This window comes from Anolis carolinensis, chromosome 3 (genome assembly GCF_035594765.1).
Source record: "Anolis carolinensis isolate JA03-04 chromosome 3, rAnoCar3.1.pri, whole genome shotgun sequence".
Classification (NCBI taxonomy): Eukaryota; Metazoa; Chordata; class Lepidosauria; order Squamata; family Dactyloidae; genus Anolis; species Anolis carolinensis.
Genome location: NC_085843.1, coordinates 141,441,579 through 141,458,647, shown reverse-complemented (window position 1 = coordinate 141,458,647; position 17,069 = coordinate 141,441,579). Strand labels below are relative to the sequence as shown.

Sequence of the window (17,069 nt, the reverse complement as noted above, 5' to 3'; positions counted from 1 at the left end):
TTTTGTTAGTACCATCACTTGCTTGCTTTAACTTGTCCTCATTTGCCTTTGGTGATGCCATCAAATGACAAATCCGACTAGTTCTGATATTATATTGGAAAAGCTAAAATGAGATCCAGCTATAGTATTAAAATGTTATCCTTATCAGGGATTCCCCAAATGCAGAAAAGAGCAATGAGTATCTGTTAAAAAGAAATAGTGCTGAAAAGATTGTGTACAATCTAAGGCTCATATCTGAAAAAATTAAACAGGGTTTCATTCAACTGAAACAAGAAAAGCAGTTGCAGACATTATTTTAATTTTATGGGCAATTCGTTTTGATTTTTTGACTGGAGCAGTCTTGAGAAATCTTCACTGAAAAATATTCAGTGAAGCTCTCTTAATATAACAGTTTCTTGGTATCTGCTGGTATTTAGTTCCAGAACTTCCTGTGGATACCAAAATCTGTGGCTGCTCAAGTCCCATTATATTCAATGAGGTAGTAAAAGGTGGTGTATATGAATGCCGCACGTATGATCATTTGAAATCCTGTGCTAGTAAAACATGAGAATCCTTTTCTTTCTTATGTGAATCATATCATGACATACAGGCAAACTAGGATGACATATAAAATACTGCAGTCCAAGAAGCACTTTCTTATTACATTTTAGTTTTAGTTTTCTATGCAGCAAAACCACACAATACAAATACAATGCCACTAAATACAATACAATTACAATACAATGAACTATATTTCCAATTTACTTACTTATATGGTAAATACCAACACTTATCCCTACAAACACTGCCATCCAAACATATATGATGTCCTGATTCCTGGACTAGAGACACAAATGAAACTAAGTATCCCTTCCTGTTAGATATGCTGCAATCTATTCTTCTGTCTGACTGCTTATCATTCAAAACCCATAATCATTATCTTCCCTTCACCCTCTCTCCCTCCATCTTCTTTTGACAAAGTTTAAAAATGGCTCCCAAGCCTTTACAAACATCTCTCAGGATTTCACAGAGGTGGACCTTGGAATACTACAGTGTTCTCTCACTTATCGCAAGGGTTAGGTTCCAGGACCACCCGCAATAAGTGAAAATCCACGAAGTAGGGACATTATATTTATTTTAACATTATACATTATTTTAGCAGTTATACACTATTTTAAGTCTTTATCAATCAATCATGTGTTGATAAATCACCTCCTTCTCCTCCCATTGCCACTTGGGCTCCTTTTCTCTCCCTTTGACTTCTCCTTTCTCCCTTCCTTAGGCTGTAAATTGTAATTTTTAACGATTTATAATAGTCTTTTAGAGTTTATTGAAAAACCGCAAAATAGCAAATCCACGCAAAGTGAACCATGAAGTAGTGAGGGAATATTGTATTTGATATACTACATAATCTTGGCAACTCTGGTTAGCTCTACCCTGATCAACAAAAATTGATTCATGGAATCATGCAGTCCCTGTCCTAAAATTCAAACTCACCAGAATCTAGTCACTTTAGCATTTGTTGTTGTTGTTATTTTGATATGGGCAGCTCTAGCCTTCTATCTGTGTGTGCACATACACTTTCAAGTCATCTGCTATCTTACCGATTTTTCATAAGGTTTTCTAAAGCAAGAACTATGCAGACCTGTTTTTTCAGTTTCCTCCTCTGCATCTCTATTGACTGGCAGTCTCTCATCTAAGTATTAACCAGTGCTCACCTTCCAATTGTCCAATTGGACAAAATCTGGTGTTTTTCATGTACAGTATTTAGGGCCTCCAGCTTTGTAAAGTGGGACAGGAAAAGACTACTGTTATTATTTTAAGCATCCTCTGTTTACAACCTCTTGTTGTAGACCTCATTTTTGTTCTTGGCTTTCTGTAGCCTTGACCCTCCCCGAGTGCTGCCATGTCCACTTATCCATTCCCCATTTGTTTGCCTGTAGCTTTCCCCCGTTGCTGTGATGACACTCATGTCCTGACTTGTTCGCTAATACTTGTTCTCAGTTCTTACGGGGACAGCCTTTCCTAAGGCAACTGCAGCAACAACAAAAAAGCTTTCAGCTAGCCTAGGATTATTATGACTGCTTGTCAGTGGCATGCTTTCCCTCTTTTGCTCCCTGATGAATATTTGCTACAATCAGCATTTCTAATGCCTCTGATCAGTGCACTGAATTAAGAAAGAAAAGGAGGGGAAAGCAAACACTCTGCCAGTGCAGGTCAGAAATAGTTCAGCAGTACTTCTTCCCAATGCATAAAACAACACTCCAGAAACAAGAATATATTGCAATTTCACTGTTTAGCAGAAACTTGGGACTAGATATATTCTTTAAAAATGATTCAACATATCTTGAAAAAGAAATGAAGAAATTGAAGAATACTCTTGGCAACCTAATTCTAATATTCTGTTTTTAATTCTATTTTATCTTTCTCAGATATTCTATCCTTTGCATGAGATTTTCCATGGCTGGCTGACTTGGATTCTTCCCAGACCATGCACATTTTCAGCACTGATAGAATATTATGCTCTGACCAACCCCAAATGTACCTAGATGACTGCAGTTCAAAACACTGTGGAATGAGTATCTGCTTCGATGAATAAAAGAACACGTTGGATGGGCTGCCTGACTACTGGGTTGCAAAACAATGTTGTAACACATTGTTATTGTAACAACATCATAACCTGATCTAACATTTCAACTTGACCTAACATTGCAAGCTGTATCAGTGGAGCAAGGACAGGTCAATATCACTTTAATCTACTGAAGTCATCTTTAGCAAATAGTGTCTCCCCTATGGTGCTTTGAGATACAGAATGCTGATTCAATAAATAAAGGAGAACAGACAGGACAAATTCAGATGTCAAAACGAGACAGAACACTACAATATTCTGACTTGCTGAAGGTAAAATATACTGGCTATAATCACTTCTATTTGCATTGAGTGGCTAAGCAAACAATACAGCTTCTGTCCATGCAAGGTTTAAACTAGCAGGATGCAGGATTCTAGCATGTCCCTTCACAACAGAAAAATTATCCATAGGTTGCTTTTCTGGTTTGTCAGGGAAGAGATTGTTCAGAGTGCCTCTGTTGAGACATCATAACAAAACAAAACAAAAAACAAAACAAAAAAACAAAAACAAAAAACCTATGGAAGGAACTCTATGGTTTGTTTAGTTATCTCATTAAGTCACTGATCCTCTCATAACAATTAATGATGTTTTTCTTTCGCTTTGATAGCATACCAGGAAGCCGATTCATGAAGGATTAGGACCCAGTTAGCCTTTGATCTATTCCAAATTTATCATGATAATGTATCTTAGGGGTCCATTTGTATTCTTTCAGCCAATGATTTCCATATATGGTGACAGATCTCACCATACCTTAATAACATAGAGAGCCCATATGCACAATATCCCAATTGTCATTCTATGCTACACATATATTAGCAAATAACCAGTCTCTAAAACAGCTATATAGTAAATTAAAATGAAAACAGGAAATTAAGCATAAATCAAATATCAATTAAACATATAGCACCATCAACAAAATACAACGGGTCATCAGAAGGCAATATTAAATCATGAGGGTGCTCTCCCGCCTGCGCCGGCGGGAGAGCAAGCCAGTGCAATTAACTGCAATGAATCACTCTGACCAGGAGGTCATGAGTTCGAGCCCCGCTCAGAGCCTATGTTTGTTTGTCTTTGTTCTATGTTAAAAGGCATTGAATGTTTGCCTATATGTGTAATGTGATCCGCCCTGAGTCCCCTTCGGGGTGAGAAGGGCGGAATATAAATGCTGTAAATAAATAAATAAATAAATAAATAAATAAGAAGACCTCTAGAGACCAAAAACAGCTGCAACTGCCTCTGTAAAGAAACCAAGGCTACAGATACAGTATGTGCTGCCTCAGGATAACTCTCAGAATAATAGCCACTACTATTGAAATGTTGCTATTTCTGACAGCCAATAATATCACTTTCTTAGGATATCAGTATCTACCTTATGGCCTTGTTGTTAGATCCCATTTCTGAGGTGGGTTTGTTTGAATATCGAAACAATGTGAACATTGTCCTTCAGAAAATTCTTTATGTAAATAAAGTGTTTTTTTCTTCTACATAAAATAGATTGCAAATCTTGACCAGATAACATAAATTGCTGGATATTGCTATTACTTTGCACCATTTACAAAATAAGGAAATATCATATTGCTCTATATGCTGATGACATTACCTTGCTGTGCCTATCATTTCCCCATATAACCTGCCTCCAAGGCACACGTGTATACACAGGCTGAATACTGACTACAAATTCTAAAGGAACAGATCTATTCTGAGTAAATTCAAAAACTTGATAACCTTTCTTTAACATATCTTTTTGCAAACAGTTTAAAATATCTCTGCGCTGAATGCAAATCAGATATTACCTTCTCAGTAATCCACACCAGAGATCAAACAAATTATCTTTAAAACCTTATGCACCTGTTTCACAATTAATTAGGCAAGCAAATGAAAACTGAAAATCAGCTTCTAAAGGCAGTCTGGTAAATGTCTGTGAGCATGGCCTCTGCTCTTGCAGATACAGAATGTAGTCTGATTCTACAGGTAATGCTAACTAACAGGCCAAGATTGGTATCGCTACTCATTCAGATGCAGGATGTCTACAGAATGTCATATGACCAGGTGTTTCCATGAGGCACCAACCGCCTTGGCATTGCCCTGAAAACTTGATACTTACTCTTGAACTGCTCTGGCTATAGAGAGGGCTGTAGATCCAGTTTCATTAACACTATCCAAGGTCACATTTGGCAGGTCATCATCATCACTGTCACTTTTAATTTGTCTGGGAGATAGTCCACGTGGGTCCATTTGTGCTGGGAAAGAAGGAGAGACAATGGATTAAAACAAGCACAGCGAAATTAACACCACCCTGGAACAAAGTTAAGGTAGACATTGTCAGCTTATTCTGCTATATATCATGAGTCAGTCAGTCAGTGTGACTCTAAGCAAGAAACATTTGCAAATATTGATTTACACAATGAACAATTAAATAATGAAATTAAAACCCAGCAGTCAGCTACTATACTCTAGTTTTATGATGAGAATATCAGGAGAAATGATTTCACATTTCTGGTTATTCTCTGTGCCAGAGATAGGAGACTAATGACTTCCCAGATTGTACTAGACTTCAACTACCATCAAGCCTAGCTAGTGTAGACAATAGTGAGGAAAGACAGCTGTGATCCACCATCTGGAAGACAACATGTTCTGTTTCCAGTGCTATGTTTGTTTTACATACATACAGAGTTATTATGTAAAATAATGTGTGTATTGAAATATAGACAGCTGAAATTTCACATGCCTAGAAGAAATATTCGGGTAGTATTTATCCTGTGGTAAATTAGTTTTGATAGCACATTGATTTTTTAAAACACACTAATTGCAAGACATGTAAATATCTCTATAATTTACAGTACCAGGTAGATTCACTAGGGATGTATTTACACTGTAGAATTAATTCTGCTTGACAGCACTTTAACAGCCAAGGCTCAATGCTATGGAATCCTGGAATTTGTACTTTGTAGAACTACATAGCATGGCAGGGGATGTGGTGTCAAACTGAATTAATTCTACAGTGTAGCTGCACTCTAGCTTACAGACACATGCTGCTCAAGAGCAAGAATGCTGGTGAAAAGCTGAGTTCTTCTCAAGAGTAATAAAATTTGAGATGTGTTTCAAATGTTTGCACAAGGACTAGTGTCAAGGGAACCAAGCATTTTTACCATTCACTTCTTATTGTTCTACCACCAGAACAAAACTTTCTTGCCCCCATGATCATCCCTTTTCCCTGTCATTTCCCATCTTACTCCCAAGGTCCCTGTTTTTAACTTTTGTCATCTAGGTAAAGGTTTCCCCTGACGTTAAGTCCAGTCGTGTCTGACTCTGGGGGTTGGTGCTCATCTCCATTTCTAAGCCGAAGAGCCGGCGTTGTCTGTAGACACCTCCAAGGTCATGTGGCTGGCATGACTGCATGGAGTGCCGTTACCTTCCCGCCGGAGCAGTACCTATTGATCTACTCATATTTGCATGTTTTCAAACTGCTAGGTTGGCAAAAACTGGAGCTAACAGCGGGCACTCACTCCATTCCCCGGATTTGAACCTGGGACCTTTTGGTCCGCAAGTTCAGCAGCTCAGCACTTTAACACACTGAGCCACCTTTTTTCATCTATGGCACCACAATTTTCAAAATACCCCCATGGGTTCATTCACCCAGCAACAAATATGCCTTCCTTCATCTCAGTTATTGCTGTCTTATTGTTTTCCACTGGTCACGCCAAAGCCCCATTTATGCAACTGGAATGGAAGTGGCCCAGCAAAAAAAGGTAGACAGGCACAGAATAACCAGACTATTTAGTTGCTTTAAAAATAATAACCAAAAAAATAGATGTATAGGAAGCAGAAAAGCAGGGCAGACACCACAGTGCTTATGTGCACACTACAAAGTGCCGGCCCAGGGCAACTGATGCTTGTCAAATGAATCGAACAGTCTGTGGAAGCATTTCAGGAATGCTACCATCTACTCTCAACCTGTGTTTGAGTATCCGCTTGAGTGTCTGGACACCTGAAATTGGCATAACTGCTAAGAGAACCTTGTGGGTATTTAGTTTTTAAAACTCATTAAGTAATTTTAATCCATTTAAATGTGTCTAGAAGCCTGTAGTATTACTTCAACTGCTAGGTGACAGAATAATCTGCATCTACAGGATATAGCAACACCTAATTGCTAGGTGGCAGTTTTCCTTAATCATGACATAACAGCTTCTATTAGTGAAAGGGAGTCTATTAAGATTCTATCTTGCAAAAAAGTGATTAGTAAAAGCTGCAGCACAGTAACGAACAACACACAGAATCAGGGAAGGTGGGGAAGATTACAACCAGTTTCAAGTTAGGCTCCAGAAGAACAACATGTAAGACAGGAGACCAATGGTGTGGTAAAGTTTCTAGAACAGCTGAGACTATGGAGCAGAAACATTCAAGACAGGAGCAATCAGAGTAAAAATTGATAAAAGTAGGAACAACCATTGAAGGGGGGGGGCTTTTATTCAATTACAATCTACACTTAAGATTACTAATTGTTAATTACAGTGGTCTCCAAGGCTGAGTGATTTGAATCCTGGTCTCCAGAGTCATAGTCCAACGCTTAAACCACTACATCATGCTGGCTCCCAATAACCACAATGTTACTTGCTGTTATAAGAATTTGGAGATACAACTAAATAGTTTTGCAGTTTAATTCTAAAGATACTTTCTTAGAAGATGGGCGCAAAGGATTGGTTGCACTGAGTTCAATGGACTGGCTCCTATTAAGGTTAAAACTAGATAATATGAAGACCAGTAGTTGCAGGGAAAAGCAGCAACTATTTCTCATTCCCTCTCTTCGTAACATCTGGTAAATAAAAATCAAAGATGGGATGTTATCTCATTATATACTCCCATACTCCATTGGGTGCTGCTGTAAGGACTGAGAAATTCAAAGCAGAATGACATCATGCCACATCGTTTAATTTATTAGACATTAATGTCGGAAGTGAGGAGGAAGGTGTACTGAGCTAACTGCACAGCATCTAGTTTCAGCTGAAGTATGCTTAAGTACTGCAGGTGGCAATTACATCTGTACCATATATTTGTGCTTGTACAGAAAACACCACCCACAGCGAAGGATATTTTGGGAATGCGGTTCATCCACATTTCAAAATACTCCAACATGTTGATGTGTACATTAGAACAGGATCCGCTTCAGGATCTACTTTTCTACCAAATGATCTGAGTATTTTCTCTCTTAACTCCAAGTACACACTTGATATAGCTGGATGGAGCTGGAAAGCAACAGAGATCCTGAAGACAGGGTTGAACATGTCCTGGGAAATTGTCCAATTTTTAACATGTGTGGCAGCTTTCTATTCACTCCAGGCAAGTATAATCTGTAGGTAAAGTGGTAAAGTGAAATGAAAAGACCACCTCACAAAATTGCTACTTTTTAAAAGAAAACATTTTATATGGATCCCTAAGATTCAGAAGCACATAGGTATATTAAAACATTATGGAACAGAAGTTCTATTGATCACCCACAAAACAATGTGCATACAATGTCTGTGCTGTTATTATCCTGGAGTTTTGCTGGAGCCAGGTCCTACCTGTTTAACATTTCACAAAAAATTATCTAAGTTCATAGTAAAGAATTTTCTTTAAGCCAATCGTTCACATTTCCCCCCATTTATCTAGTTCTATGTTGTGTCCAACATTTTGTGCCCATTTAATCATGTATTCCTTTATCAGTTCTGGTTCCTTTTCCATCTTCAGTAATATCTTATATATTTTTCCAATAAGATGTTCTTCAAACCTTTTCAAATTCTGATTGTTCTCTTTCAAATCTGATATTTTTATAGTCTAGTGTAAATTTTTCTTTCAGTTGCCTATATTTGTGCCACTGTAAATGAAGTTCTGCAGAAATAAAAATCTCTTCAATAGAAGTAAAGTTGCCTACTCTCGACCTACATGAACATAACTCAAGGAAATACAAATTCCATTGCTACACAGTTCATTAATTATCTGGACACTATGGGCTCACACACAAGCCACTAAATTTGGAATCATGGGCGTAGAAGAAAGGTAGGAATTATAGAATCATAGAGTTGGAAGAGACCTCATGGGCCATCCAGTCCAACCCCATCCTGCCAAGAAGCAGGAAATCGCATTCAAAGCACCCCCGACAGATGGCCATCCAGCCTCTGCTTAAAAGCCTCCAAGGAAGGAGCCTCCACCACAGCCCGGGGGAGAGAGTTCCACTGCCGAACAGCCCTCACTGTGAGGAAGTTCTTCCTGATGTTCAGGTGGAATCTCCTTTCCTGTAGTTTCAAGCCATTGTTCCGCGTCCTAGTCTGCAGGGCAGCAGAAAACAAGCTTGCTCCCTCCTCCCTATGACTTCCCCTCACATATTTGTATAAGGCTATCATGCCTCCTCTTAGCAAACTAAACATGCCCAGTTCTTTAAGCTGCTCCTCATAGGGCTTGTTCTCCAGACCTTTGATCATTTTAGTTGCCCTCCTCTGGACACATTCCAGCTTGTCAACATCTCCCTTCAACTGCGGTGCCCAGAATTGGACACAGTATTCCAGGTGTGGTCTGACCAAGGCAGAATAGAGGGGGAGCATGACTTCCCTGGATCTAGACGCTATACCCCTATTGATGCAGCCCAAAATCCCATTGGCTTTCTTAGCAGCTGCATCACATTGTTGGCTCATGTTTAACTTGTTGTCCATAAGGACTCCAAGATCTTTTTCACATGTACTGCTGTCTAGCCAGGCGTCCCCCATTCTGTATCTTTGCATTCCTTTTTTTTTCTTTTGCAAGGATACAAGCTAATATAACCAGATATAGCTAGAATATCTCAAGATAAAAGTGTTTCTGAGGTGTAATTGTCAAACATGCTTCACAAATGATGCAATAAACCATCCCCTTCTGTCTGGCATTTTTGTTACTGATTACAACACAGGAGACCAGTTGTTTTCTTCCTTGCAGCTGCTTGAGTAGAAATGTCTAAATCAGGGGTCCCCAAACTAAGGCCCGGGGGCCAGATGCGGCCCATCAAAGCAATTTATCCGGCCCCCACAGCACAAGGGAAGAAGGGGGTTGGGCTAAATGACCCAAGGGGTCTCTTCTTCTCTTCCAACACTTATTATTATTATTATGATTATGATTATTATTATTATTATTAATAACATTGAGGCTGGGTGGCCATCTGTTAGAGGTGCTTTGCTTGTGCTTTCGGTACACAAAGGCAGAAGGGGATTGGACTCAATGACCCAAGGGGTCTCTTCCAACCCTCTTTGTTGTTGTTGTTGTTGTTGTTGTTGTTGTTGTTGTTGTTGTTGTTATTGCTCGGTGGCCAACTATAGTCCGGCCCTCCAACGGTCCGAAGAATCATGAACTGGCCCCCTGTTTAAAAAGTTTGGGGACCCCTGGTCTAAATGCTGGAAATCAGGAATTAAATTCGATAATTGGTAGAAAAGAGTATGGAACATTGGCTATTATAAAAACTCACTTATAATATAAAGACTTATAATGGATGTAAAAATGATAACATATCTTATGAAAACTGGTAACTTTTTATTGATTCTGTCAACAAAAGCTTGCAACAGCTTCAAACACTAAATGGTCAATGGGACCTCTGGGAAGATACACTGCACTTGATTCTTCCACCCACACTGACAAGTACCCAATAAACTCTGTGGACAGATTACATGAATTAAGCATGAACTAAACACTTGTTGTTTTTTAAGCTGACACAAATGGAAAGAAGTGAGGGAAACATCCTCCTTGAATGTGTTTAGATCTCACAAGATAATACTCAAGGTGAAATCTTAAAGAACTGCAGAAAAGCTGATATTTTTTATCTAGATTCATCATAGCAATGAAAAATTAGTCACATGTTGACCTTACGGCTCGAAAAGTTTCAGGAAGCATGGATTTTCAGATCTCTCATGATCCCTCTTCTCTCTAAACCAGACTTCCCTTAATGGGGCTACTGCAGTTATTTAGAGTTATTCTGGTCCATAACTCCCATAACTTCATTACTGCTTATGATCAAAGATAAGGATATGGGTGTCAAACCATCTGGAGAGATCTATATTGAGGAAAGCAGCTCTACATACAAAACTCTTTATTTGGCAAAACAAAAATTAGTCAGCAAGTAGTAAGGATGTTCTGGAATGACTACTGCAGTATTGTGTTTATATATCTGGGTTCACCACATATATATATCCCAATTTAAAAAGATGCTTGCTGTGTACAGCTGTAGTGTCACACTTGCCAATACCAGTGCTGTCAAATTTCCAGCTCTAGGGGTTTCCACCCACTCTCTGTAGGCATCGAACTGTCAGTGTGACTCTAAGCAAGAAAGCAAATGTCCCTTATTTCATATAGCACCTCAATAGCAGCCTTCGCCGGAAGTAAAATGAAACATGTTGGATCTACTATATACACCTGTGTGTAAATGGATTATTTTTTTAAAAAATACCCTCCAAAACCTGGGTTGAGTGATACCTTGGGTCAATGCTGGAGCAGGGATCTATCATAAAGAGAGAGACAAGAGACAGATATGAGATGTGCTCTAAGCCTATGACCCTTCTCTTGTCCAAAAGGAGTAAGAAAGGCAGCTCTCCTTCATTTCATGTGGTTTTTGTAGGCATGGAATACTCAGAGGTGATTTGCCTGTTCCTTTCTCTGAAATATAGACTATTGCTGAGCTTCTTAAACTTTTCAACTCCTTTTTGCCCAATAAAATTTTATGTGATCTCAGATGTTGTTGTTGTTGTATCCTTATTTGTCTCTCTAAAAAAGAGACTATATAAGCATATATAAAAGTATATATGAATATAATAAAGAGATACAAATCAAACTTTTTTATTATCAGATGGTTATATCCGTGGATACAGAGAACCAATTCTACCATAGCAATATCAATTACTGCATGCCCAAGTTCCAAGCACATAAAAAACCAAAGCTCTTAAATAAAAAGCAGTGTCCCTCATTATCTACTAGGGTTTGGTTTTAGGACCCGCAGTGTATACCAAAACCCATGGATGCTCAATCCCATTATATACCGTGTAGTAAAATGATATCCCTTATATAAAATGTCAAAGTTAAAGTTTGTTCACTTTCTCTCTCCCTCCACTCCTGCTCCTCTCTCTACACATCAAGCTGTGGATGGTTGAATTTGTGGATACAGAGGGCACATCCTTTTGCAAGCCAAATCCTGCAAGTAGATTAAGGTACAATCCTTAAATAAACAAAAAGAATCAACTTCCTTCCAGCAGGGGGGTGTTGTTAGGGGGTCCACACAAGGGCATCACCTTATTTTAAAATTCCTCTATTTTCTCTCTCCATTTTTCTGCTCTTTTTCTAAAATCTCAACTTAAAGATTTTTGTCATCAGAGAAACATTCGGCATACAAGACAGCTTAACCTTCAACTGTACACAAAAACAACTTTAATATTTAAGGAAATCATAGACAAATGTTGTGTGTGTCTTGTTTCTTGACTGTGGTGTGATGCTTGTATTGTGACTGAAACACCTGATGGACACAAACAGGAGTCTATCGATTCTGAGTATCCTGTTGGCCAATTTTAAGGGGAAGAACATTCTTCAGTATTGAAGTCCATTTGCAAATGGCACTCCATGACCTTCATCATTTATCTGTGACTTTAAAATGGCAACTATATTATCTTGCCCTTTCAGAATGATGCAACTAATTACACGGCAAGTTTGCTAAAGACTTAAGACCACCATTTCTTGGGCATGAATGAGGAATGTTAACCTCCCTTATGTGCTGGGGGCAGGGGGGCTGACAACCAAATCTGATTTGTATTGAGGTGCTACAGTAATGCATCTCTTCTATCTCTCTCTCTCTCTCTCTCTCTCTCTCTCTCTCTCCCTCCCTCCCTCCCTCCCTCCCCCCCTCTCTCTTTTTACTGTCCAGTAAAGCTCAGGCCATGAAAAGAAGAGAAGCAAGTGATAGAATAATTAGAAGGAAATTAGAAATAAAGGAATGACTGGGCTATGGTATGATTAATTAATTACCTTAACTTATAATACAAAAGCAACGTTTATAGAGAACTGGAAACAGCAAAAAAAAAAAAAAGCTTTACTGAGAAACTAATCGGGTCTTGGATCAATAATATTCATAAAATTAATCATATAAGGATCAAAGAAACACAAAGGAAAATAATCTCTAAATGGTATAGAACCCCCTCCAATAATCACATATAATGGGAAATACCTTGAACAAATGTTGGCACAAATGTGGGGGATTAGGTTCATTCTCCCACATGTGGTGGGACTGTAGAAAAATTCAAATCTTTTATGGTAAAATAAGAAAACAAATGGAAGAAATAATTGGGAAAGAATTAATATGGCAAAAGAAAAGAATTAATCTGACAAAGCCAGATATATGTCTCTCACAACAAAGGTAAGGGACGATAATAATAATTGGACCAAGATCCTAAAATATATGACAGCCGCAATACAAGCCATAATAGCCCGAGGAGGGAGAGATAAGACAAAATGGGATGTAGAAACTTGGTGGTCTTATATATCAGATATAAATAATTAATGATTTCATTAATCAAAGGAAAAGAAAATATATAAATAGCCTAAAAGAACAAGGCTGCTTCAGGAAATGGTCAGTCCTAATTGACAAAATAGATGGAGACGAAAGATAAACCACCTTGAACCAGGCGTTCCACATGGTTAAAATGATACAACAATAATATATTGAATTGCTGTTCCAGGGGGGAGGGGGGAACGGGGAGAGGGGAGGGGGGTGGGTGATACATTTCAAAGGATCGTTTAAAATGTCATTTAAGCATTAGTTACTTTTGGTATTATGTATATTGAAATAAGTCATGCATTGCAAAAATTTTGTTAATTGTTGGAATGTATCAAATAAAACATGTTTTAAAATGCATCTCTTCTCACTATTAATGTTACTTCATTTCTTATTAGATTTTCATTTTCTGAGTAAAACACAAACTATCCAACTAAAAAAAAAATCCTATTCCTGTCCACTTTAGGTTGCTCATCCCATACTGAAAAGTTTATAGATTCCATTCCTTCTTTTGCTATATTTAGCTTCTCCTGATTCATGCTTCCAACACCCCATGTTCCTATAATATGTTGGGCAGCTTCAGACTTTATTTTCACCATGGAGTATGTCAATAGCTGAATGTCCTTTTAGCTCAGTGGTTCTCAACCTATGGGTCCCCAGATGTTTTGGCCTTCAACTCCCAAAAATCCTAATAGCTAGTAAACTGGCTGGGATTTCTGGGAGTTGTAGGCCAAAACACCTGAGGACCCACAGGTTGAGAACCACTGTTTTAGCTTGAGTTCAACTGTGCTGCTAGCTACAGTGTTCTTTGTAGCTGCTCTCTGCTCCAGTCCAGTAGCTTGTTGAGTGCTTTCTGACTTGGAACTGTTATATTCTGGCACTATCTCTTGTTGAATTGTGTTTTCACAGTGAAAGACATTCAGACAGGATTTACATGTCTTGTTCTGTGCAGTAAGAACAAATGTGCCACTGCCATCATCTCTGAGATTTCCTCTGCCACTACTGCTGCTGTCCAGCAGCTGTTTGGCACATTCATCTGGCTCCTCAGCAAAAGCCTGTCTGTCTTACTAGAGGCACTGCTACTATCAGTTTATTGCTTCACAGGAGTATGCAATCCCACAATCACAGAAAGGTAGTGCCATAAAGGGACAGCTATTAGTTGCAGGAATATATATGATCATAGGATGAGGATCAAAGCTTTCCATTTGTCCTTTGTTTTGGATTAGGAACTACAGGTTTTCATGAGGTATTGAATAAAAATGCATACAATCCAGCCAAAGTCAATTATTCCTAAATTCCACTGATCTAGCAGAACTAAGTGAAACACATGCTTCTTTTTTCTTTGGGACAACATGTGAGGAATATGAGAAGTAACAAATAGAGGAGATATTTGCACAGTGCCAGAAAAAAAGGTTCATGGCAAAGAAAAAAAAAGCCAAAAATACCAAAAACAAGGAAAACATCCATTTTGGGAATTAGAGAAAAATAAAATGCATAATATGCAAAATCTTGTATTTAAGCAACTTATGCTAGGTGACGTAAGGTTTAGTAGAAGTACATGAGAAAGCTGGTAACTATTTATAATATACCAGGGTAGAATTAAGTTTGGAGATAAATGTAGGTTTTTAACTGTTACAGATGGTTTAACATAATCTCTGTAATAAGGTATGTAAGAGACAATTTGCTAACAAATTGGTTTTCCCTCTTTGGTATGTAAATCATTATTCAACATCACATATAGATTATATTACTAATAGCTATAGAGAAGTATTTGAAACATTTAACTTTAATCCACATAATGGATTGTACCCAGTATATCTGAAAGCTTCTACAAATACAAATGACCTACCGTGTAGAATGACATAGTGCCACTGCAGTTTCTAATTAAGCTACTAATAAGCAAATTCAGCTGTCAGAAATATGATGTATTGACTGCACATCACTGGATTCATGTAGTGCATGAACAACAACAACTGGAAGCATCACTTAAGGTTGTTTGCACAATGATTTGCTCGTGTTTTTGCAGTTTTAACTGACTTTTAAAATGAATTTCCCATTTCAGTTGCTTAAGAAGAGACTCTACATTGTGCTAACCATGCCATGGCATTTTAAGAAGAGCCCAAGTATTTACTAAATATAGCATGAGGTCACAAAACTCTTATTGTAGTCAATATTTTGAGGTGAAAAGGAAGATATTCCAAATGACACTACAATGGTCCAATCAGTTTCTAGTTACATCAGTTTGCTTTACTCCTACTCCGCCTTATCAGCCAGAAGACAAAAATTTATCCACCTAATGCACAAGAAGAAACATTCAAGAAGTATTTCCACCTAAAGGTACTGCTTAAAGCACAACTAATATTGCCAGCAATTTAATAAGAAGATGGGCATTAAGAGCAGGAAGAAATTAAGCAAGAGAAGCTTTGCATTCTTAATTAGGAGGAAACTAAATATGTTGTTACGGGAGGCAGCACATTGTAGTGATTTAAGCTCTGGATATGATTTTGGAGAACACAGTTCAATCCCCGCTCAACCATGGAAATCCAGTGTCTGATCCTGGGTAAGTCACAGTCAGAGGAAAGAAAAGGCAATCTAACCAAGAAAACTCCTTGACAGATTCATGTACGGTCACTATGAGTCAGAATGACCTGAAGGTGCACAACAAGATACATTGTGAAACATGTATCTGCAACTGAAAACAAGTTTGAGAGGGAACCTTCACCTCTACAGGTGCTATGGACTACATTTGTTGCCTTGGGCTGTGGTGAATCTATCAAGAGTTGTGGAGAAAACATCTAGTAGGTCAATGGTTCTCTGCCTTCATCTTCCTAAACATCTAATCTTTCTTACCTGTCTGATGATCATCAGTGACTAATAACTCGAGTAGGAGAGTCAATTAGCTGCACTATTTTGGGACACAGTGTACCCACCCAGTCAAATGAGGCGATATCACATAGTCTGCTACTCCTGGCCTCATACCCTTGACTGTTGCTGACAGAGGGTTGGGAAAACAAGGAGCATAATCATCATATACTTCAGGTACATACTATTAGATGTTACAGAGAGGAAACATGTGAGACAGGCATGTGGCTACTATGTTGCATTCATTGTCAAATCTAGTCTAAGATCATTTAAAGATTTTGAGATTTACAGAGAAACTGATCATCTGTATGGAGATGGTGATTACTCCTTTGAAAATTGTAAGTCAGGGCCGTATATACGCAGAAAGACAGGAAATAAAATAAAAAGATTGTCTTTGATACTCTGAATCTCCAAAAAGCTTCTTCAAGCCTTTCCTATACTTCCCATACCAACTTGGGCTTTTTCCTCTCTCCAAAACAATGCAGCTTTAGAGACATGGCCAGCGAAGTAACCAAGTGTTTCTTGCTCTCAGAAAGAAAGTTCTATTTTGTTTTTGTTTTGTTTTTTTTAAGGTTGTGAGGATTCTTCCTTTTGTATCATTTTTATTGAGATTTTAAAACATCAAACATCAAACATAAAACATAACACGACATACGGCAGGGGAACAGGGAAGGAAGGGCAGGGGTAGGGAAAGTGTGTCTGGATTAGGAATTGTGAGAGGGGATATACACTAGGAATGGGGGGTGGAGTTTGACTTCCGATCTTTGTCACTAATCATTTATGTTCCAATTAGATAGTTGGAACAGTTCTATTTTGAAAAAAAAACTAAAAAGAGGTAGAAGCAATACAGAGAATTGGAGCTCCAGTGGTGCCCCCCAAATGGAGGGACCCGAAGCAGTCTCCCAGTGCTATGTCACTCTTTTGGGGCACCACTCAATCATTGTCAGGCTGAATTGGTTAAGACAATCAGGCAATTTCACATCTTGGTCTACATCTTCACCTTGCAGGTCTAATTCTTATCAGTAGGAACTCTTCATCCCAAACCCACCACATACAAGGCTACTGCTG

At 38.4% G+C, this 17,069-nt stretch overlaps 1 protein-coding gene across 1 annotated transcript in view; it reads right to left on the bottom strand.

Moving 5' to 3' along the window:
• klf12 (KLF transcription factor 12) overlaps positions 1–17,069 on the bottom strand; it is a 291,369-nt gene that overhangs the window by 119,911 nt on the left and 154,389 nt on the right. Inside the window, exon 5 of the mRNA XM_062976974.1 lies at positions 4,713–4,848. Within this exon, the coding sequence (XP_062833044.1) occupies positions 4,713–4,848 (136 nt within the window). The remainder of the gene's footprint in view (positions 1–4,712; positions 4,849–17,069) is intronic.